This window comes from Barbus barbus (genome assembly GCF_936440315.1).
Source record: "Barbus barbus genome assembly, chromosome: 10".
Lineage (NCBI taxonomy): Eukaryota > Metazoa > Chordata > Actinopteri > Cypriniformes > Cyprinidae > Barbus > Barbus barbus.
The window spans coordinates 15614694-15638756 of NC_136738.1; the positions used below are offsets into that span (position 1 = coordinate 15614694).

Consider the following 24063-nt stretch of genomic DNA (forward strand, 5'->3'; position numbering starts at 1 on the left):
TTTATATACTATTTCACAAAAGAATAGTAGCCACTGGTACAGTATGCACTGTGCAGTACACTAATATTCCATTTCATTCTATTCACAAAGAGGTGTGTAAATGGGCGGGCTTTAACATCTTTGGCTTTGCCGGCGTGATTGACAGTAATAATCACCAATCCTTAAACAGATATTTATTTTGTTTTGATCCCTCATCCAATCGTATTTGATGGAATGTCGAAAAGGGGCGGGCCCTCACCTGCGTCACTCCGAGCAGATGGCGGTGGTGGCGGGGAGAGGATCACTGCTGCTGCACTGGCCGGCGAGGAGGAGGGGATAACAGAGGGACTCTCCGACGAGACTCGCTGGACAAAATCTAACAACTCCAAACAAACCCAGAGATTGAATTAGGCGCATGTAAACGGACAGGACTTTATTCATCTGCTGCGTTAAAAGCTTCATTTTCTCTCGCTACGGGCCCGAAGGCCTGAGGATTTGAGTGATTATTGGATCCAGAGTTTCAGCCAACACACAGATCTGCCATATACATGACGGATAAATGCTTGGAAGTCTGTTCTTCAGGGGCTATTTCATCTGTTCCCGATTCGAACAGCCAAACCATCTTAATTTAGGACACATTCGGACATTCAAATCAGAATTAAAGGGATGGTTTATCTCAGTTAGCACGGCGGCTAATAACTCGCTTATTTACAATGAATCAATATTAGCCGTTAGCAGTTAGCATGCGCGGCTAATTTAAAAGAATGCGTCCGTATTAAATTATCTCAGACTGATATTTTCTAGTAATATGCTGTCAGTCACGATGCTAAAGCCTTAGGTCTTCTGTTGCACTGTCTAAATACATGGAGTCCTGTTATATGACTGGCACAGATAGCAAAATACCTCTTGAGTCTGGAACAGCAAGACAGCACAGCAGTAAATGCTGACTCTTTGTTTATTTCAGCCCTTCGTGCACCTTCATTTAGCTTGAGTTCATTCATTGGATCCACTGATTCACATTTGATGACAGAGGCAGCCTAGACTAACACACCTGAGCAGGTAGAGCACATACTTGTGTGTATCATCATGGGAAATACAGCATCCTGCTGCGTGTCCCCCAGTGGGAGTCCCAAGCTACCCCGTCAGGTGGAGCGTCTGGAGGACTATCAGATCAACACAGACTTGAGCGATGACACTGGACCATATTTGCAGCACATCAGTGACCGAGAGGTTCCCGATGGTAAGTTCTAGTAGGTAAAAGATCTAGACCACGATTGCTCAGTCCTGCTAGTGGAGATCAACCTTCTGGACTAACCCTGCTCAAACACACCTGAACTAGCTCATCAAAGTCTTAATGTTTACTTGATAATAATACGGACATGTGTTGGAAATTAACTTTCGAGGTGGATCTCCACTAGCAAAACTAAGCACCCTTAATCCAGACAAGTGGTTCTCAATTGCACGTTGGATGTCTCCCCTAATTAACCTGATTTATATCATCTGTTTATTAGAAGTAGTTTCAAGGTCTGACTAGTTTCCAAAATGTGCAGTTCTTGGGTTATCTAGAACCAGATTTGAAACCTAAATCTAGAACTTTAACCAAAATGTTGCAGGTTTGAATCCTGCAAGTGGTTTTCCATGACAGCAGCCGTCACCACAAAATTCTCTTCTATTCTTTACTATACTTGTGTTTCCACATTTGTGTGCCACAGCTTCTTGAGGAACTTTACTGCTGTGATCCGATGCCTTGACCTCCTCGTCTCACGGATCAGGTTTCTGTTAAGAGCTGAACACTTTAAGTGCTGTTGGTTTGCTCTGAAATTGGTGGCCTATGAGATTTTCGGTCTGAATAACAATGGCAGATTTTACTAATTAGCTACACTTAGTAACATTATTGAAAGAAACAAGGTTTACGGAGATGTTTAGAAGGATAACTGTTAGTATTTGGGATATGTGTGTGATGCCTCATGGGATTGTTTGCAGTCTTTACTGCTGTTTATTTAGCCTGAGCTATTTTACACTCAGGGGAGATGCATATAGTCACACACACACTCACAAATAACTTCCAGTGCTGTATTTAGAGCAACATGTGTTCATCTGTGGCTTAAAGCACATATGACAGCAGTGTAAACTCCACTACTGTGTCTGCGGTTAATCCTTTATGATTGGGACATTCCAGGTCATGGTTAATTTGGGATAATGTTGGACATGAGAATAAAAACGATTCTAAGATTAACTGGCAGAGACAATCAAAAATGTGTAGTATTCCTGGCATCCCACTGATGTAGATCTTGGGACCGCTGCATTCTCTCCTTATCTCGCCCTCTCGTTGAGAATCTCCATGAGGTACATTTTGTTCCCCTTAGGGGCTTAGAGGTTAAGTTTGGATAAACTTAGTTTTCTTGTATTGAACTGTCTCACTGTCTTCATACAATATATAGAATCACTTCTCTGGTGCGTTATGCCAGTGTTTCACAAATCTTTCTCCTTAATCAGCACCAAAACAGAAGAGAGGAGAAGTGTAAGAAAGACGAGCACTGCTGATATGATAGGATTTACTTTAGTACTGGCAGCACTGAAAATCAAGTTGTGAATTTTCTTTTAGTAAAACAAAATTGTGAGGTACACATGCCCCTTGTTGGGAATCATTGTGCTACGCCACACTACAACCACGCTCCTCCCCTCAGTGAGGATGGCTGCCCTACCCCCAGGGGTTATTTTTGACTTTGGTGGTGGGGGAATGGGAGTGTCAGTTGAGTGCATGAGCTCTAGAGACCTATGGAATGAATGCATCTGTTATTTAGCACATGCCCACTACTATTCAAAAGTATTTTTTTCACGTGGAAAGAAATTAATACCTGTATTCAGCAAGGATATATTAAATTGATATAGCACAACAATTTGATAAATCCACAAAAATATGAAGCAGCACAACTGTTTTCAACATTGATAATAAGTAATGTTACTTAAGCACAAAATCAGCAGGATCATGTGACGCTCGGCTTTGAAATTCAGCTTTGCAGTCACAGAAAAAATATATATTTTAAAAAATATTGCAATATATTAAACAGAAAACAGGTATTTAACTTGTAACAATTTTTCAAAATATTGCTGTTTTTTTTTATAGTGTTTCTTAATAAAAAAATGCAGCCTCGGTGAGCACTGACATCTTTCAAAAGTGTTAAATATTCTTACGACCCCAAAATTTGAACCGTAATGTACGCTAAAGGCATAGTTCATAAAAAAAAAAAAAAACTTTAATACAAAACAAAGAGAGCAACTGGTCTTTCTTTCTGTATTTCCACAGAAGTCACACAGGTTTGGAGCAATATGAGACTGAGTAAATGATGACAGAACTGTTAGTTTTTAATTGAACTAATCCTTTAAAGCATTAATTCATGGGAGATCATTACAGGGCTTTTACCAGTTAAGGAGTGTTCTTATGCACTAAGTGAGGTGGAGTAAATTCACTATAACACACGCCTTCAAGAATCTGACCTAATCTTTATGTGTGATCCACTAAGAAAGAAGGCATTTGTATTTGCCAGAAGTGTGACGTTAGCTTTGCGTTTTATCACTGAGCGTATAATTGGCTGTAGTTTGCCACTCTTGGACTAAAGCTGCCTTGTCACCAGGTGTTCCTGCACCTCCCTATTGGTCAGCATTCTCTCTCACCCATGGCCATCAATCTCTCAGGGGAAGGAATCTGGGCCTCAGCTTCAACAAGATTTCAGTTGAGAAATAAGTCTTCGGGTTTGCCCAACTAATTTGGACTTGTCATTCTCACTCTGCCATGCCATTCGTATCTTCGGGTAGGAAATGGCTGTGAATTTTTGTGTTGAAGAAAGATATCAAGACTTGTACTGCCAGGTTCTGAGGTTTTCATTTATTAAGAGTACTTGTTTGGATGTACCTGAATTTAGTCATTTAGAAATTATCTGCACTTTGCACTGACCATATTTTAACATGAAGAAGAATTGCAGAAAGAATAGGGTCTTTCTGAGTGACATTTTGATAAGAGTTGCCTATAAATATATTCGCCATTAAACAATCAATATGTTAATTTAACTAGCTATAAACTTTATTCATAAATTATAAACTTGACTATTTAACTAACTTTAACTACTGTTGGTTCATAGCTGTTCACCAGCCAGAAAACTTGTGGGCACAGTGGCTCTTTGGTAATGCTATGAATGCTACATGCATTGTGATTTTCCTTGTGATCCATTGTACATTTAGGGCCATAGACTGTAAAGTAAAATCATCCAAACTAAAGCTGGGTACCCTGAACTTCCTCAAGAATTCTTCTGTCCTGCACCTGCGCTTCACCTCCTGCCAGTTCTGTAGCTCTCATGACATGGTTGCAGCTGTCCAAACATCTCCTTGGAGTGTGTTTACTGTACAACTTAGCAGCACTGGCACAAATCTTTTGACCCGGTCTCCATTTAATTCCAGAAGAAAGTATCTTCATTGGCTGATGTAGACACCTTTCAGTGAAGTGGCCTGGGCAAAATCCTCAATCCTAATGTTCTGAACACTTGGGGTAGAATATTTTTACATTTTATGGCTGTTGACTTAAAACGGTTTACAAACTCATCTCCCAGTAGATTCAATTATGGTTTGTAATGTGTAGTAAGGTCCGTTTTGATCCGTTGGCATGGTTCCTGTGGCACATGGCGGTGTGGGCGGAGCTCAGGGTGTGAGCTCGTGTTGTTCTATTACAGTGCCCATACAATAGGCTTATTGTGCCCTCACTCCTCTCACTCCTGTGGCCAGAGCGGGTAGCAGCATGCCCCTGCCAATCAGTTTGAGCGCTCAGAGCCGGACGACATACCACCTTATCTCCCTTGTAGGGGGTTGTTTCTGTATGAAGATGAATATTTATTCTGTTGGACAGTTGAACGATTATGTGTCACCACCGGTGCACCTCTAGCTAATTTTTTTATTTATTAATTCTTAGCTTTGCCTTGTTATTGGGCAAATGTAATGAACAGGAAAAATGTAATATTATGCTGTACTTAAAGTACACAACGGATGCATTAAAGTGACAGTAAAAACATTTTTAAAAAGTTTCTACATCAAATGAGTGCTGTTTTTTAAGATTGATAAAAAGAAATGTTTCTTGAGCACCAAATCAGCATATTAGATTTCTAAAGGATCATGTGACACTAAAGACTGGAGTAATGGCTGCGGAAAATTCAGCTTTTCCATCATAGGAATAAATTACATTGTAAAATACTGTAATTAAAATAGAATGCAATTTGTATTCAATTCTAATAATATTTCATAATTATACAGTTTTTACTGTATTTTTGATCAAATAAATGCAATCTTGAGCAAAAAAGACTTAAAACATTACTAAAAAATAAGAGGGAAAGGCCCTCACGCTGGGATCGAACTCGGGACGCCCATAGTGCAATGGCGCGCTATATGTCGGTGTGTTGCCCACCGACCATACCACCCATTCTTGGATGTTTATTAGCCTATTGTTTGTAATTATGCCCTTATGTAGTTGATTGATTGATTGATTGTCTGTGTTCTAGATTTGGCTTTAGAGTCCAACCCATCAGATCATGCCCGTGCCAGCACGATCTTCCTTAGCAAGTCACAGACAGATGGTGAGTGTTTCCAAAAATTGTCATCTAATGAGTTAATAATTTAATTGTATTTCCTTGCTAGTAGCTGCATATTAACTAGTGTCCTGAGTCCTGACCCATACTGTTAATAGCTGGAAAGTCACTTTGGTAAATGGCCACTGGTACAGCTTGCCAATATTTGATGAAGAAATGTTTAACAACAAAACCCCTGCCTTTCTTTTCAGTACGGGACAGGAGGAAAAGCAATCACATAAACCACGTGAGTGAATGTGTTTTGGAGGTTGTTTTGTGGTTGTGCTTGGTTATAAGGAACGTCTTTCTGCAAGCGTATTAAATGTTGGTCCTTTCTGAAGGTCTCACCTGGTCTGCTTTCGAAGAAGTACAGCTCCTGCTCTACGATATTCATTGATGATAGTACCGTCAGTCAGCCCAACCTGAAAAGCACAATCAAATGGTCAGTAAAGGTTCATTGTGGTATTGCATGCTTTGTTTAGAACTCTTTCTACAGAACTGTTTAAAGTAAAATATATACACATTAATGATCTACATGAGTACATGCCATTGAATGCATGTAAAAATAATTAGCAAATTGAAATGGTGGAAGGCTGTTTGTTGTGTTTTATTTTATTTTGCTTTGCTTTGTGTGTTGACCACCTTTTTGTTCTGTTTCCAGTGTCACATTAGCAATATATTATCACATTAAAAACAGGTACGTTTTATTAGGTTCTTTTCCACAAGCATCATTTGACCTAAATTTTGAAAGGTTTTGCATATAAAAAGTATTCTGGGATTTAAATTTTTTTTTAATTTATTTCAGGGACTCCGATAGGTCATTGGACATCTTTGATGAAAAAATGCACCCCTTATCTGTAAGTTAACCCCTTCTTTTTCTTTTTTCAGTAACATCTGCAGATGTTGGACAATTGCACATTTTATAGTCACTATTTGGTTTTGTTCAGACAGGCTGCAATATCTTTTTTTTCTGTGCATCAAATCCGTTTAGCTGTTTAGTCTGAGCAGCAAAAATGTTATGCAATCTGATTTGTTCATTTGATCTGATCCATATGTGGTTTAAAATCCATTTGAAATGGATTTTTGTAAAAGCATTTGTGAGCAGTCAGTTATTTTTGTTATTTGGGACTTGACATATAACATACACTGTGAGAAGTCAGTTATTTTTCCTCACTCCTAGCCTATATAGTTAGCTTATGTTCTCTCACTTGCCACAATGACAGGGACTCTTTGTTATAGTAAAAGGTCTCTTGGTATCATACTGACAGAAGTAACTAATGAGCATAACACTTACGTTAAATGAAACACATTTGAGCTTGAAGTTGAGCTAGAAATATTGAACATATTAGCATATAATGTGTATGAATGCTACCTTTGGCAGAGGGAGCAGGTTCCTGATGATTACTCCCGCACAGACCCCGAACACAAACTCATTTATCGATTCGTCCGGACACTGTTCAGCGCTGCACAGCTCACAGCCGAGTGTGCGATCGTCACTCTGGTAAGAGAATAGCAGCCTTTCTTACTAGTCTGCTCCATTTTTAGCTTATTCTGTACCATGAGAAATAGCAGGGGCTTTGGTTTTTGATGGAGGTGCTGAAGTACAGTTTCCTGACGTCCACTAGAGGACAGTAGAGCACCAGAGAATGGATCATCATGTGTTTGTTTAACCAGTGTTGTCCACAACCAGTCACTTCTGATTATTTACAATCAAATATTTTGATAAAACATTGTACAATAAGGTTCAGGTTCATTACAGCATTTATTAATAAAGGTTAATGCTAATTTATAAATATTCTATTGTTCATTGTTAATTCAGATTCATTTATAGTACATTAATGCTCATTTATACAACATAATATAATGAATTGGTGTACACTACGGTTTAAGAGTTTGGGCTTAGTTAGGTTTATTTATTTTATGTTTTTTAATGAATACTTCTATACAGTAAGGATGTGTCAAGTTGATCAAAAAGTCACAGTAAATATAATGGTTCTAAATATTACTATTTTAAATAAATGCTGTTCTTTTGAACTTTATTCCCAAAAAAGAATAGAATTACAAAAAATGTTGAAACAAGTGTTACACCAAACCAGCATATTAGAATGATTTCTGAAAGATCATGTGATGCTGAAAACGTAGATTGTTTTTATTATTATTCTAAATGTAGCCTTGGTGACCATGGGAGACTATCAACTACATAAAAAAAAAAAAACTTACCAGATGTGAACATTTGATCTGTTATGTATAAATGAACCTAGAATAACATCAAGACAAATTCATTCTTTCTCCCTGAAATTAATAAATGCTGTAAAGGTATTATTAATTGTTATAAGTATTGCATCAGCAAATGGTTTTGAACTAAATGTAATTAAAAAGATTTTCCAGTGTTTTAATTCTAATTTGCACACAATAATACATATGCTTGATCACAAGTTGCCTTTTTAAGAAGCATCTTTTGAAAACTGTCTTTGCTGCAGGTATATTTGGAGAGGCTGTTGACGTATGCCGAGCTGGACATTTGCCCATCTAACTGGAAGAGGATTGTTCTGGGAGCCATTCTACTGGCCTCGAAAGTCTGGGACGATCAGGCCGTGTGGAACGTCGACTACTGTCAGATCCTCAAAGACATCACTGTTGAGGACATGTGAGTGAGATGATATAGTCACTGTCCGTTCTGCTGAAATGTTACAGCTCATTTGTGCAGTCAAAATAATCTAGAACAAAACGTCTTGATTTGATGCATCAACATGTGATGTCACTTCACTTCTCGGCCAACTCATTCCAGTCTACAACTCCTACATACCTCACAACGTCCCATATCCCTTGGAACAAGCGTGCAAGATTTAAAAAAAAAAAATGAAGCGACACACTTCAAAACCTTGTTTTTTTTGTTTGTTCTCATGTCTCAATATCCATATAAATGACACAGACAGGGTTTGTGTGTGTACGTGTCTGTTCTACCTGATTGTGTATGTTAAAGGCCATGTTCCTCCTCTCTGCCCCTTCGCTCTATTTTCATCCCTTTCATTGAAGCAGTCTTTGTGAGCCTGTGGGCTGGCGGGCTTCAAGTGCTCTCAGACTCCTCTACAATGATCCAGGCTCTCACCCACTCCATTTGTTGCCCCTAGCGACTGAACCACCCCCCCCTCTCGCAACACCACCCATACCACCCTCAACCTAATGTCTGCTTTTCCCAAAACAGTCAGGTGACACGGGGACAGTCTCTGTACCTGCTCTCAGATGCAGCAGGCAATCTCTAGGATGGTTTGGGAGTGTAAAAGATTTTAAATATTACTATTATAATAAAGTAGTGGAAAAACAGCATGAATGTGTATGTATTATATAATGTACACACACACACACAATTATATTCAGCAAGGGTGTATTGAGAAAATAACAGTAAAAACAATACATTTTTTTTATTTTTAACTTTAATATTCAAAGAATCTTGAAAAAAAACTCAGTTTCCACAAAAATATAAACATCACAAATGTTTTCATTTTTGATAAGAAATATTTCTTGAGCAATAAATCCGCTTATTAGAATGATTATTGAAGACTGGAGTCATGGCTGCTAAAAATTCATTTTTGCCATTACAGAAATAAATTACATTAAAAAAAACTATTAAAATAGAAAACACCTTAGAATGGAATAGTATTTCACAATATTGCTGTTATACTGTATTTTTAGTTAGCGTATGAAATTTATATCATAAACTTTAGTCTTTCCAACCTCACGTTAGAACAGTAGTGTGAAAAAATTGGAAATGTTGTTTAAAATAGTTTCGAATGTGGCAAGAAAAATCTGTGTCAATTCTTGACATGCCAGTAATGGATTGTATAGTTTGTGTTACTTTTTTTAAAAATCTGGTTCTTTTTTTTTTTAATATCGGTCTTTATTTATATTGGTACTATTGTCTGTGATTTCCACTCAGAAAAGACCATCCTGACTCACTGAATCTTACAATCCATTTTTCAGGAATGAGATGGAAAGACATTTTCTGGAGCTGCTACAGTTTAACATTAATGTGCCAGCCAGCGTCTACGCCAAGTATTACTTTGACCTGCGCTCTTTAGCAGACGACAACAACCTGAGCTTTCCTTTGGAGCCATTGAGCAACGAACGAGCGCAGAAATTAGAGGTGGGCAGCAGACATAAAAAAATTGACTAATTTTTGAATGTAAAGCCATACTATTTCTAATGGGTCAATTTATTTGCAAAAATTCTCATTTGTTCTTTCTTTTAAAGGCTATCTCAAGACTATGTGAGGATAAGTACAAGGATCTGAGTAGAGTGGCCATGAGGAGATCATTCAGCGCAGACAACCTAGTGGGCATCCGCAGATCCAATGCCGTTCTTTCTTAGAGATTTTTCTCGGGAAACAGTGGCCACTCCAAGACGAAGCTCAATGGACAAAACTCGTTCTTTGTCCCCACATTTGGCTGCGACGTTATGCCGGTCGAAAGATCCTACACCTTGCCCAAACGATGCAGAACAACATAGAGACAAAAACAGACTGAATGGTTTCTTTTGTTTGTTTTTTGCTTACTATGTAGGCTACTAGCTGTGAACTGTCAGTTTTTAATTGAAATCATTTGCAGATGGAGTATTTTAAATAAACACTAATCATGTAACACGTCTGAATTTGTGTTTTACAAGGTCAACTGTCAAAATGGTGGTTTGTGGTTTTGTTGCATTACACTGAAAAATTAATGCAGGGATTTTAACACTTACAGCTCTCACAACAAGGGCTAATTAACTTTGTTTAAAACAAATATGGTTCTAACAATGTAAAAGAAAATATGAATAAAGTGCAGGTTTTTAGTGCCTGTTACAAAATCTGAAAATGATAGCATTCTACTAACAAATCATTAGAAAGGTAAAAAAAAGTAACTTTTTGGATTTGTTTTTTTTTTTTTTCCTCTCCAAAACAGCAGTAAAAAAAAAAAAGAAACACAAAAATGACCCAAACGTTCAGCTTGCCAGTTCACAAATTGATCCTCACTTTTATTCTCTACCAGTAAGAGAAACAAAAGAAACATGTAAAAGACACTTTTCATAAATATCTAAGAATCTCTTTAAAATTGTAGCACTGTATTTCATCTTTTACAAAACATATGTACAGAGTTGCAGTCTGGACTCTTAAAAGGACGTGTCTTCTACAAGATTTACATATTAATAGAGCCAAACGAGTATGTACACACAACCAGACATGCAGCCAAATTGGGAGGCATTTTAAAAAGTACACAGGAAAAAGGTATTTCTACAACAGCTTGGACAGTGACAGCTTACATTTATACCTTAATGCTCCCCTGAAAGATTTCACACAGATCTACAAAAACATTGTTTACAGATTCTGTCTGCTAAAAGTGCATACCCAACACTGGTTTTCTGATTCAAAACCCAAATAAGGTGAAATGACAAACAACCAAAGACTGGATCACGAGTCTTTACAACTAAATGAACAGACCAAAAGAAATGTTACACCGTTTTGAAACCAGTTCATATTTGGCCTTCTACTCAAACCTAGGCTGCTGGTTAACACCTGAACCTCATGGAAGTTGAACCATTGACCACAAGAGGGAAGTCAAGCTCACACTATAGACCTACAGATTCTTCAAACAACTCTATAGATTATACATACACATCCCTAACACTGCCCAATAGATGCTAACCAGTGGAGAGAGAGCTTTGAAACACACAACCTGTTAAGTGGTTGTTGAGGGACAATCAGTCAGCATTAACCTGTGCAGAAATGCCTGCAACAACTTTAAGTGTATGTGAACTGCTTCTTTACTAGACCTCCACTTGCACAATATAAGATGAAAAAGTGTTGTTCTTGGTTACAGAGAGCGCATGAAAGCACCTATTTACATCCTACATCCAAATTTGTAAATTAGAAACCTGGAGACGGTATTTAAAATGATCCTACTGACATCCTGTAAAATGCTGATAAAGTCACAAACACAGCAGAGCGACTGTAATCGGAGATCACAAAGTTCTCGAATAGCATATTTACAAGAATACACAAATAAATAAAATCTCCACAACCCCCTCAATTTGTCTTGACTCATATCAAGTATCAGCCTTCTAAGATCTTTTTTCCATCATTCACGCTCTAAAAAACAGAAGATGGCTACCACGCTTGCTACGACATGTAGAGATAATCTTTTCCTCGCAAAGTATCATATTCATTGCTTTGCAAATTAGACCAGCGAATGAGAAGAGCTTGACTACAATGAAACAACCAATAGTCTGTAAAAATCCTTCATAATATATTCGTTCCATCCATCATATCCGGTGATGCTGGTCGAATAGACACCTGCTCATTCAGAGTCATGACCTGCACACTTCATGCGTCACTCATTTGACAGTTGTAGGGTTTATAAAGGACCAGGGCTTTTCTGGCCAATGCTCAGACATGTGATGAAGGTGTTGATTTGTGATAGGTCCCAGTGGGTGCCGTTCCGGCTCGGGCTGTGAGAGCGGTGCTGGCCTCGCTGTACATGGACGAGCCTGATACTGGTGGCTTCCGGGTCCTACAGGGGAGGTACCGTGCCACAAAGTGTCTCCAGGACTCCAGAGTCTTCCCGGACCAGATCCAAACACCTGAGGTAATGCCTACAACAAGGCACATGAAGTATTTCAGCATGAAGACAGCATAGTCCGGCCCCACACCGAGTCGCTGGCGCTCGGACGGGCAAGAACAGGCCAATGCCCGCTCCCAACCTGGCCTGTAATGTTGCTCATACACCAGGCAAGCCACTACAATAGTTGCAGGCACGGTATACAGGACGGTGAACAGCCCAATTCGGATCATTAACTTCTCCAACTTGTCCGTCTTGGTGCCGCCCTGTTTAATAACGCTACGGATCCGGAAGAGTGAAACGAATCCAGCCAGAAGGAAGAGGGAGCCAGTGAAGAGGTAGACGACCAGCGGTGCCAATACGAAGCCACGTAGGCTCTCCAAACTCTGGTTGCCAACGTAACAGATCCCAGCCACGGGGTCACCATCCACCGAACTCAAAGCCAGGACAGCGATGGACTTGACACTAGGGACGAGCCAAGCAGCAAGGTGGAAGTACTGCGAGTAACCCGCGATGGCCTCGTTCCCCCATTTCATTCCTGCCGCCAGGAACCAGGTGAAGGAAAGCACCACCCACCAGATGGAGCTGGCCATTCCAAAAAAATATATGAGCAGGAAAACTAGCGTGCAAAGGGCTGGACCCATGGTGTCATAGAGGATGTGCTGTTGGTTGCCGGAGCCCTCGCAAGCTACCCGCTCATGGCCCGCAAGCAGTCGCACAATGTACCCCAGCGACACAAACAGATAACAAGCAGCCAAGAAGATAATCGGCCGCTCTGGATACTTGAAACGCTCCATGTCGATGAGGAAAGTGGCCACAGTGGTGAGCGTCGAGACAAAGCACAGTACCGACCAAAGGCCAATCCAGAAGGTTGTGAAGGCACGCTCATCCAGGGAAAAGTAGGGTTGGTGGCAAGGCAAAGTACAATTGGGTAGAGAGCCAGTATGTACCCGGTTATGAAGAGGATGTGCGTCCTGTTTAATTGTCACTAGGGGGTTTCGACAATGGCACTCACGTTCACACTTCTGTGGCGGAGCAGATTTTGCAGTGGCTCTATGTCGTGGCGTTCCCTTGGGAGTGGGTTTGAGGAAAGGAGGTGATAGAGTTGTGGTCTCACTGCTGTTCCTGTCCATACAAAGCCGATCGGTGTCACCCAGCATGGGCAGCTGCTCGCAACTCATCCGCTCTGGCCACTCGAACCCATACTGGATCATGAGCGGGGAGCAACCCCTCTTAGCCCTCTCGCACACAGACCTGCAAGGCGGCAGAGGCTTTTTGTAGTCCTGAAGACAGATTGGGGTGTACATACTGCACAGGAAGAAAAGCAAGTCCGGGGAGCAACGGATTCGGACAAGTGGCCAAAACTGGTGCACTTCCAAGCCGACTTCATCCTGGGTGTCATGATTGAACTGGTTGGGCATGTAGGTGTGATTGTATCCAATCCCTTTGCACATCGGTACAGTGATGGGCTCGCACACTATATCCTTAGAGGCAGCATCACCAAGCCGAAACAGTTGCAACAGCAGCAGAACGTGAAGCCAAAATCCGACCAGGTGCATCCCTGAGGTCTCCATGGTGAAATTATGCTTATCTGCAGGTTTCCTCATACTGGAAAACTATGAATTTCAATTCTTGAGTATTTTCTCAGCTCAGGTTTTTCCCCTTCCTTCCTTTCTTTCTTTTTTTTTTAATTTATTGCTGCGTTTAGGAAAGAAGAAATCCCAAAAGGAAACCTTAATTGCTCCAGCAGCATGTCCACAGTCCACAAGGTTGTAAATCACAGTGAAGTTTCATTCCAGATCCCGAGCACACTTTCTTCCAACTGTGTGAGTGCATTTCATACAGACCATGATCCTAAACACGGGCTGAAAGAGTAAGAGAACAACTACAGTTAAATCAAACAATAGCTTAATAATTCTACTGAAAATCATAAAAACAGAATTGAGCGTCAGAACGTACCATGGAAAAGCACGCGCATCCGTGGACTAAGTGGTCAATCATTCACCGAGTAAACCGTGTTAAGGTCGAAAGTTCATTTCCCGCAGACACTTTGTAGCAAAGTAACATTTTAAGCGTCGGTTTCCTTTCTGGTCTGCTTTAAATTCCACACGGCAGGTGAATGTATCCGATGAATGCAATCCGACGGATTCACAACAAAAAGAGACGCATCGAGAAGAAAATAAGAAAAAGATACCTGACGTCCAGAAATAAATTAGTTTTTTAAAGTATAATAAGGATATTATAGCTAATAAAAAAGCTACTACAAAAATAAAATCACCTTTCGCATTAGTGCTCAGAGCAACAGGTTTCAGGTGCTTCCTGCCATTTCCTTCAGTGTGTTTCCCAGCAGGTCCTTTCACGCACTTTAACATGTATGAACTCCACGCCAAACTCTTTACTAATTTGTTGAGAGCGTATTTTTCTGTGTGGCAGAGCGTGTGTTCCCTCTGTTGGCTGCGGAGCCACTAATTACTCACTCTGTAGAGGATCAGTGGAGTGAAAATACACCCGCAATGACACGCCCACAACTTTCAGGCCCCAACCCCTTTTTCACCAGGGGCCGCTGTCTCTATCTATCTATCTATGAAATATATATAACTTCTATATATAATTTCTGGTTTTGGTGTAACAGGTGTTGTCATTCATATCATTGTGTGAAATTAAGCTTTAAATCATTTAATGAGTCCTGAACTATGACATGGTTTCCACCCTAAATTGAATAGAAAATGTGATAGTTAAACTGGTTAGGCTTACTAGAACAATTAGAATCAACAAACTGAAAATGTATGTTAGTTAAAAAAAAAACACTGGGAAGATGCCACATTACTCATCTAATTGTAATGAGGATGTTTAAATTAGTCAGTGAAGATTTGGGTGGGGAAGTGAATTGCACTAGTGGTGAGTGTGTTGATGTGTGTGTGTTTGACTATGAAAAGACCTTGAGTCTCTTTTGCAAGTGTATCCTCTATTACATTTGTGTTTACCCACTGGGCCCATTCAGGACAGACGGAGCTGTGCAAACACTCAGATAATGACTCCTAACGCAAGCTTAATCACTCACGCCTCGACAAAACAAAGAAAGCAACAGAGAGGAGCACCTTGCCACACTGATACTCTGTTTACGAATACAGCTAGTGTGCACTAGGGTGCCATCTCTAGGTCAGAGTTCAGAGGTTGTTTGCATTTTTGTGATGTTTGGAATCATCAACCAAATAAGAGTCCAAATAAGGTGATGTTTGTTTTTGTCCTGTTGTGTGGTAAAGCGCTGAAGCTGTAAATTTGAATGAATATTTTTTGGTTCCATGATTCTGTGAATGATTTAAACACTTGTTGTTAATTTTAACTGAAGTTTAACTAAATACTAAAAAAATAAATAAAAAAAATGTCGGTAATAAAGCTGAAATTAAAAGAAATATTACTTGAAAAACCTGAAAATGAAATAAGTTGCCTGGAATAAGTTTAACTAAAATGACTAAAACAGAAATACAAATAATTAAAAGAAATTCAAAAACTGGCAAAGCATCAAAATCAAGGAATTTAGGAATTCTTCACAGAAGGGTGGCTCTCTCTCTCTCTCTCTCTCTCTCACCGTACAGAAAGTCTGAGAAGACGAGAGTAAACAGAACTCTACATGCCACAGACTTGCTTAGGAATCAATCATTGAGACAGACGCGGCCACAAATGGCCGGTTACATTGTTTTCCTTGTAACACTCGAGATGTTTGATTGTGTCTTAAATGCTATGGTAACCGAATCAATCTTTCCAGCCATTTGTGCACCTGTTTCATAGGTTACCTACACACATTGTGACACATTAACTCCAAAACCCCACCTTAAGGAGTCACACGAGCGCCAACTGACTTCCTTTCAATATACTGTGCCTGTTAGGCCTTGGTATAGGGAAATTGCTAGTGCGTTCTTGTATCTATAGCACTTAGCTAGTCTGTTGAAATAGTGATATAACCTGTGTGAGGAAATATAACATATTTCCATGCTCTATATAAATCAGGCTTGGATTGGCTTTAGTTGAGCAGTAGAGCGTTGTCAGCGTCAAATGATGTGATGAGGTGTGGTGCACACTAGCCATCTGTTTTATTTTGTGATGTCTCCTGGGCATGAAAATATCCCATGGTGGTTGTTTTTTCCTCTTTTCCACTCCCTCCTCTTTTTCTTTACATGCCTGAACCTGTGTTTGGGTAAATGCTTTTATCTGATAATCGACTCTCCATGTCTGTGTGTGGACGGACAATTCGTACACAGTGCCAATGTGATGCAATCTCACCAAACTGACCTTTTCTCATCTGCATCTGTCATGAGAAGATGAGATGATATGGGATGCTTTTGTTGTATTTTGGTGAAGTACAGCGATAAAATGGGGAATTGGAAAAGCTCTTTTAACATGATTATGCACCGATGAACCATTGTAAAACTGCAGCAGTTAAAATAAAATAAAAAAGATACTTACAAACAATATTTATAATTATATTTATTATAAATACGTTTATTGATCAGATTGATAAAATGGTGGTAAAGACTTTTATACTGTTACAATAAATAGATGAATGAACTTAAAAAAAACAAATAAATAATGTTCAACATTCTATTCATCAAAGAAAAATCCTTTTTCAAAAACTTGTCCACAAACATTTGAACTAACCTAATTTAAAAAATAAATAAATTTAAACAAATGGATTGTGTTTGATATTTTATTTAATGCAAAGATACATTTTTCATTTGTAGTTTAAGTGTCCATATAATATGCATGCTCTCACAATGTACTGTTCTGGACATTTATATGTCATAAAAAGAAATCACATGAAGTATATAGCTTGATTGTTAAACATTGATATTTAAGGACACAATGTGTGTAACTTACAAGCATAAAAAAGCAGAACTTAAGAAAACACAGCTGATGTTGAGGCTTGTTATTGCTCGGTGCTGATCACGGGTTCGTGTCTTTATGCGGCAGGTGGATGTTAGGGAACCAGAGGGTTGAATCAGACATTCTAACCCCTTTTTCATGAAAACTGGACCCTTGTGCTCCATCCCATGTCACTATTGTCTCCACCCCTCCTGCCGCCATTCTGCCGTCGTCTTTTTCTCCTTAAACCGCCCTTTTGTCGTCTTTTTCTGATGGCATTTCTGGCCCCTTGTTGTCAGAGTCCTAAATGAGTCTTGACTGGCCTGTGGGCCACTGGAGAAGCACAAAGGAGAACGTTCCCCTCGCTACAGTGGAGCCATTGTGGCTTTCAACAATGCACTAATTGGCGACGACAATTAAGCACGACCAACACTCAGGTTCAATTTGCCCACTCCTCAATACAAATCACAGGCAAATGAGTCAGACCGTGCACATGCAGGTCACACACACATTCACACGGTCCTGCTAAAACAACAGCTATCCTCATAAGCAACTACCAAATATACGCTCCCACCCCTTCAGCCAGTTCACGTTAGGTGTGAAGGGAGACTCGAGGACGATGGACGGACAAAAGAATGGACTGTTCAGCTTGTCTGGAATTTTTTTTGCAAAATGTATTTCCCTTGGGACGATTACTGTTTTTATTTTTCTGAAAAAAGATTTGATCAAAATTCTGCTTTGATAGTCAATAAACAAGGCATCTAAAGTGTCGTTTCTCTTTCTTTGAGTTACAGCTTCACCATAATTCACCTATTGTTCATTGTGTGCGAAAAAAAACAAAACACAGCATATCCCTAAAAACATCCTCTTGACACAAAAAATTCTCCCGCGTTCCAAAAAAAGGACGCGACAAGTCCAGATATGTGTGAAAACACCCATCTTAAAGGCATCTTCAGCATTGAGCTGTCACACATTAAGACCGTAATGGAGTTTGGGATCAGCAGGACGCCTCAATTTTAAGCCTGGCCTCGAAAACCAACTTTAAGAGATAGTGAACAAGCACATTCACACAAAAACACACACAAAGGAGGGAAGACTTGGCATGTTCTGGCCCATCGGCAGTGGTTGGATCCTGGTGGATTATTCTCAGTCAGAGAAAGGCTTTAGAGCTCTCTAAGGCCAGGACAAATTACTGTTCTCTTTCAAGAGAAGAATAATAAAAAAAAAAGCAGGGGAAGAGGAAAAAACATGAGGGGAAGTGTTGAAAAAGTAAACCAGGGAGGAAGTGTCTGGGGTGGCCAGCCATTAGCTAAAGCGTGACATCACTCAGACAAGAATCGGGAAAGGTTTGCGAAAAATTCTTAAACAAGTCTGGTCCTTTTTTTTCATTCACCTGGAACGTATATGGTATAGACAAAAAATTTAAAACAAAAACTAAAAAAAAATTAAATAAAAATAAAATCACAGGTGTCCACTGAGACCATACATATGGATGATTTTATTAATTTAAAATAAGAATAAAAAGTGGGAAGTGTCCAAATACAGTTGATCTTAATTTTCAACAGAATATTGTTTGTTTGTTTGTTTTTTTAACGCCATGCCAGCTTCTGTAGCTATTTTCATGGCAAGAAATTTTATGGCCTAAATTATATATATTTTGGCTAAAAATTCTAAAACTGTATTTTTCATGAGAATAAATAAAGGATAGATGTAGCAGGGCTCAGCAATGATGATATATTGATTTTTAATCACAAAATTATTCATTTTTATTTTATCAATGTATTTTTATTTTTTTTGCTAGTTATATCTATCTATATATTTTTTAACATTCTTTTTTACTTCAAATAAAATCAACACACAAAAATGTTTAGTTTACGATACATTCTTACTGATGCTTTAAGACCATCACAAGTCATTTTTGCAATTTGAACAAATCCCATTTATGTTATCCAACTAAATGTCATTAATTGAAAAATCAGCAGAATTGATAGTCAGCTGGCCCGAAACTCACTCACACTGGCCCTGGGCCAGCAGACCATCCTGACTGTTGAGCCCTGGATAGGTTGGACAAATATTTAAAATGCCTTGAAGATGAAGAAAATACCTCCATGGTAACGGTTCTCAATAGAATCATGATATCACTAGACTGAATTTCAAATGTTTATACGCCAGTACCACTGTGCAAAAAATTAGAAGGCTCATGCTGTGGTCTCAAACAGGTCCAGTGGTTATTGGTAAAACTCCAGACAGAACCAGATACAAGCATGTGGCTTTTAATTTGGGATTAGCTCATGAGTCAGTGCTTGGACCTTCTCCGGTGCACCAGGACCTAAAAGAGAACACCACAACCACAGCCACAGCCATGATGCATTTGTTCCACTGCTGCCACCTTGGATTCTGACCAAGAAAATAATCTGCGAAGAACTGAAATTACTTCGCAAAATCCTAAAATCAATTCAGAAGACGACATTAGTGTTGAAGCATAAAAAGAGCAGAACGTGTTAAGCAATTTACTTTATTGGTAACAGTGGTAAAAAAAGAAAGAAAAGAAAAGAAGAACTGGAAGGAACCCGTACCAGTACTGAAACACAAATATTTGTAGTTGCATAAGAGGTTGTCTGTAATGAAGAGTTTGCAGAATACAAGAAAGCACAGGGAATTACAGTGAAGAATATAAATACAATAAATACTTCTGAAACAAAACCGATATGTAAATATACAACCGAGGGCACCTTCAACAATTTGGTGTACTGAAAGAACAAAAGATATTCACCAAGTACATCCACTGAGTTCCCTTTTTGTTTGTCCCTCCATGACCATTATTCAGTGTGTTAAGAATCCCTGATTTTAAAGAACAGTGCGAAAAATGCAATGTAACAATACATCAAACTTTCAAAGCAAACTGATTGCAAAGACCATTATATTTTATAGTATCATGTAAAACATGGTGCATTTAGCTCACTTCAAGCTTAAAATAGTAAAACGACGAGCTCTCTTATGGGAAAACAAGAGATCGTCAGATTCCGGGGAGATTCCTTTTTTTTAGTAAGGCAAGTAAAGGTCTTCGCCTTCAGAAAACACTAAGTGATTATATTAAGATATATTATATAGCCTGATATTCAGATTAGTTTCATAAATACTGAAATATCTTTTGAGTGAATATAGCTTGCTAATCGAAGAACATCAACAGGCCAATGCATTGGCTTTTCGTTTAAGGCAGGCAAAAAGACAGATTCAATAAATACAACTAAATATTCCGAACAACTAACATGACCATCCATCCATCCATCTACATTGTCTTATCACACACCGACCATACGCAAACTAAGACTGAATCTCATTTAGAAGTAAACTTCTTGGTGCAAAGCATATGGAATTAACACGATTTCTCATAAAACGAAATGTAACATGGTAGCAAATGATATGTAAGTTGACCCATCTCAAAGAGTTCAATAAGTGACAGTCGGCCAGTATTGAACTAAATCTCAAAACAACCAGAATGTTTCAAGTCCAGTTTAACAAATAACTGTTTTTTGAATGTGCAAGCGTTTTATATCAGTAATGTTGAATGTGATTTATATCTGAAGCTTCTGTTTGCTGGTGAGGTCTCCAGGAAGAGACGTCCACTGCTATATGTCTTATTGTGCACTTTGCACGTATTGTCCAACTGGAGAAAGACCGGTCTGGCCATAGAATGGGAAGTCAAATAAGGCAGCAAAAGAAGTGACTTTATTGCCAATACTAATTTCAAGTAGCAAGAAAACTTAGGATGAACGCAGAGACGCATCGAGGATCCAAAGCAGAGGTTAGATGGACATGAATTATGAGCTTGTCCACGGCGGGTTCGCTTTACATTTCTTGTTAAAAAGACGTATGAATGCTAAACAAAGCCCTGGAACTCTAGACTGTAATTTGGGGGTTTGGTGGCCCAGGGTAGTTTGTAATCACAGACCAGGCGGTTAGCAAGAACAACGTGGTTCAGTTGCTTATAGACAGTGCCATTGAGTGTTGATAAACAGTCAAACTTTTTAAACTCCAGCTGGACGGGACGAGACACCAATCCTTCCTCACAGTACAACGCAAACCAAAGCTGAATGCGTTGAGATAAAAACATGCTCTGACTGAAAGTGCAATGATCTTGTAATAATAATAAAAAACAGATCAAAATCATAAACGTAAAGTGCAAAAATGCAAAAGTGTAACAGAAGAAATAATTTTTGTTCTAAGGATGTTTATCTTCAATTTCAGCCTTCGTGTGCTCCAGATCAAGGGTCTTCAGCATAGTAGGTTAACTACAGCATGGAGGGAAACCTAACAGAGGGGCCAGACTCCCATCTCAGCAGCGAACCATTAATGGATTAGAAGCTCTATTTGTGTCCAGAAATTGGGTTGAATCATCGCTCTTGGAGTGTGAGTCTGCCAGAAAGTGCATTATTTTACATCTGTCAGTGGGAGTGTGTTTATGTGCGAGTGTGTGAGCGTACTTTGCCTGTATTTGTCGGTTGGCCCTGGCTGTCATTTGGTAGATGAAAGGGAAGGGTAAATTGGTATCATTATGAAGCCTCTGCTCTTCGGGAGCTGAATTATTGTCTCTGTGCCCATGTCTCTCAGGTGAGGGAGAACGTAAAAAAACAAAAACGCCTCAGTTTTCACGGAGCACTTCCTCCGAGAGAGCACGGAATCTTGTCCTTAGTGGATACAGCAACACTTGGACAGTGTTCATTAGTGCAGTGTGCTCGGGCACCGCTCGCCATAAACCATCTCAGGTGTCCAGCTCAAAGCAGTACAGCACCTCGTCATCAGGGCTGTCGTGAGGGCCGTGTCTCTTCCAGAATGACGCCGGCTTCTTGTGCAGTTCTCTGCGCACACATCGCGGGCACGGCTGGGCTCGCATCCGACACTCGGCATGGAAGACGGCACTGCAGCCTTCGCACCTGCACAAACATACAAGAGCACTGATGGTTGAGACAAACATTCACTGACACTCACAACAGTGCTGTGGAAAAGTCTTTGACCCCCTCTGAATTTCCCCATCTGGTGGATTAAGTTAGTTAATCGTAATGGGTGGTTAATTAAAAAAAATTGCTTACTAAATAAATAGTGTAAAATGCATAAATGGTTACATTTTCTTAACATACAAAATATATAATTTTATGTTCTTTTTTCCCATGAAGGACCATGCAGTCTTAAGTTTTGGCAGAAGATCTAATGACATTCAGAGTACAAATATGCAACATATATATATATATATATATATATATATACATACATACGTTCAATTGTTCAACATTGATAATAATAAGAAATATTTCTTGAGCAACAAATTAGCATGCTAGAGTGATTTCTGAGAATCATTTGACACTAAAAACTGAGGTAATGGCTGGTGAAAATTCAGCTTTGCTATCACAGGAATAAATAAATGTTTAAAATATATTCAAATTTTAATTTGTATTAATATTTAACAATATTACTGTTTAACTGTATTTTGATCAAATAAATGCAGTAGTTTGTTTAGCCTGTATTACACACATCTATCGTGCCGCTTGAAAGTTTGTGAACCCTTTAGAATTTTCTATATTTCTGCATAGATATGACCTAAAACATCATCAGATTTTCATACAAGTCCTGAAAGTAGACAAAAGAGAATCCAAGTCAAGTCAAGTTGAGCTTTATTGTCATTCCGCTACATGTGGGGACATACAGTGGAACGAAATGTTGTGCCTCGCAGGACCACAGTGCTACATAAATACAGACGTACAACAATGAAGTAAAAAACACTATAAACCTATAAAAAAACACTATAAACCTATACACAACTAACCTACTGACATATAACCATAAGTATACTAATATATATATATATATTAGTATTTACCCTATACAAACTAAAAGAATAAAGGATACAAAATACAAACTGTACGAATGCTTCCCATAAATATTTACCCTATACAAACTAAAAAAATAAAAGATTAAAAAAATACAAAGAAATGTGAATGCTTCACATAAATACTGTACTGTACATGTGCAAAGAGAAACATTTTGAGTCAAGCAGCTGGTTTGGGGAACAGTGCAGGATGATTTGTAGTGCATGAGCATGTAAACATACATATATTGCTGAGTCTTTTGTGGGATTGTGTACACGCAGCAGTGTGTGTAAAGTGTCTAGTGCACATAGAGGAGAGTGTGTTACTACAGGTGGTTTGTACAGGCCCACTCACCTGTGTGTAGCACACTTCGAATTGCACAAAAAAGTTCCATACAGTTTTTTCTTTGGTGTGATGTGGTAAGGTTGGGGGGGGTCCATGTTTCAGGAGGTAGGGGTTTGCATGGGGTTTCAGAGGGGGGCGGGGTGGTTTGAGTTCAGGGCTCTCACAGCCTGGGGGTAGAAGCTGTTGAGCAGTCTGGCGGAGCGGGCTCTGATGCTCCGTCTTCCTGATGGTAGGAGCTGGAAGAGACTGTGGGAGGAGTCCTTCACGATGCTGTTGGTTTTGCTGGAGCATCGTGTAAGGAAAAGGTCTAGGATGAAGGGGAGAGGGGCACCGATGATCTTTGCAGTTGTGTTCACTGTCCGCTGGAGAGTCTTGCGGTCAGCAGCACTGCAGTTCCCGTACCAGACAGTGATGCAGCTGGTCAGCACACGCTCAATGGTGCCTCTGTAGAATGTGGTGAGGATGGGTGGAGGGAGACTTGCTCTTTTCAGCCGGTGGAGAAAGTGTAGGTGCTGTTGTGCCTTTTTGGAGAGTGACATGGTGTTGGTGGTCCAGGTGAGATCCTCTGTGATGTGCACCCCCAGGAATTTAGTGCTGCTGACTCTCTCCACAGTCGAGCTGTCGATGGTCAGTGGGGGGTGGTCAACGGAGTTTCTCCTGAAGTCCATCACAACCTCCTTTGTCTTCTCCACATTGAGGAACAGATTGTTGGTGCCACACCATTCAGCCAGCTGTGCCACTTCCTCTCTGTAGTGCGTTTCATCGTTGTTGCTGATGAGACCTACCACTGTTGTGTCATCAACAAACTTAATGATG

The 24063-nt window shown here is 39.5% G+C and overlaps 3 protein-coding genes across 3 annotated transcripts in view; 1 reads left to right on the plus strand and 2 right to left on the minus strand.

Moving 5' to 3' along the window:
• Positions 1-245: 245 nt before the first annotated feature.
• ccnyl1 (cyclin Y-like 1) lies at positions 246-10260 on the plus strand. Its single transcript, XM_079427653.1, has 10 exons — positions 246-1219; positions 5523-5597; positions 5801-5835; positions 5930-6030; positions 6250-6285; positions 6394-6445; positions 6970-7089; positions 8069-8235; positions 9570-9732; positions 9840-10260. The coding sequence occupies exons 1-10, from the start codon at positions 1066-1068 to the stop codon at positions 9954-9956; spliced, it is 1020 nt and encodes a 339-aa protein (XP_079283779.1). The 5' UTR covers positions 246-1065; the 3' UTR covers positions 9957-10260.
• Positions 10261-10566: 306 nt separating this feature from the next.
• Positions 10567-14653, minus strand: LOC306876468 (frizzled-5-like). The gene is made up of 2 exons (XM_079427652.1): positions 14138-14653; positions 10567-14043 (listed from the first exon to the last, which is right to left on the minus strand). The coding sequence occupies exon 2, from the start codon at positions 13783-13785 to the stop codon at positions 12007-12009; it is 1779 nt and encodes a 592-aa protein (XP_079283778.1). The 5' UTR covers positions 13786-14043; positions 14138-14653; the 3' UTR covers positions 10567-12006.
• A 4883-nt stretch (positions 14654-19536) lies between these two features.
• Positions 19537-24063, minus strand: part of plekhm3 (pleckstrin homology domain containing, family M, member 3) — a 48398-nt gene continuing 43871 nt past the window's right edge. Inside the window, exon 8 of the mRNA XM_079426541.1 lies at positions 19537-21972. Within this exon, the coding sequence (XP_079282667.1) occupies positions 21801-21972 (172 nt within the window). The 3' untranslated portion in view covers positions 19537-21800. The remainder of the gene's footprint in view (positions 21973-24063) is intronic.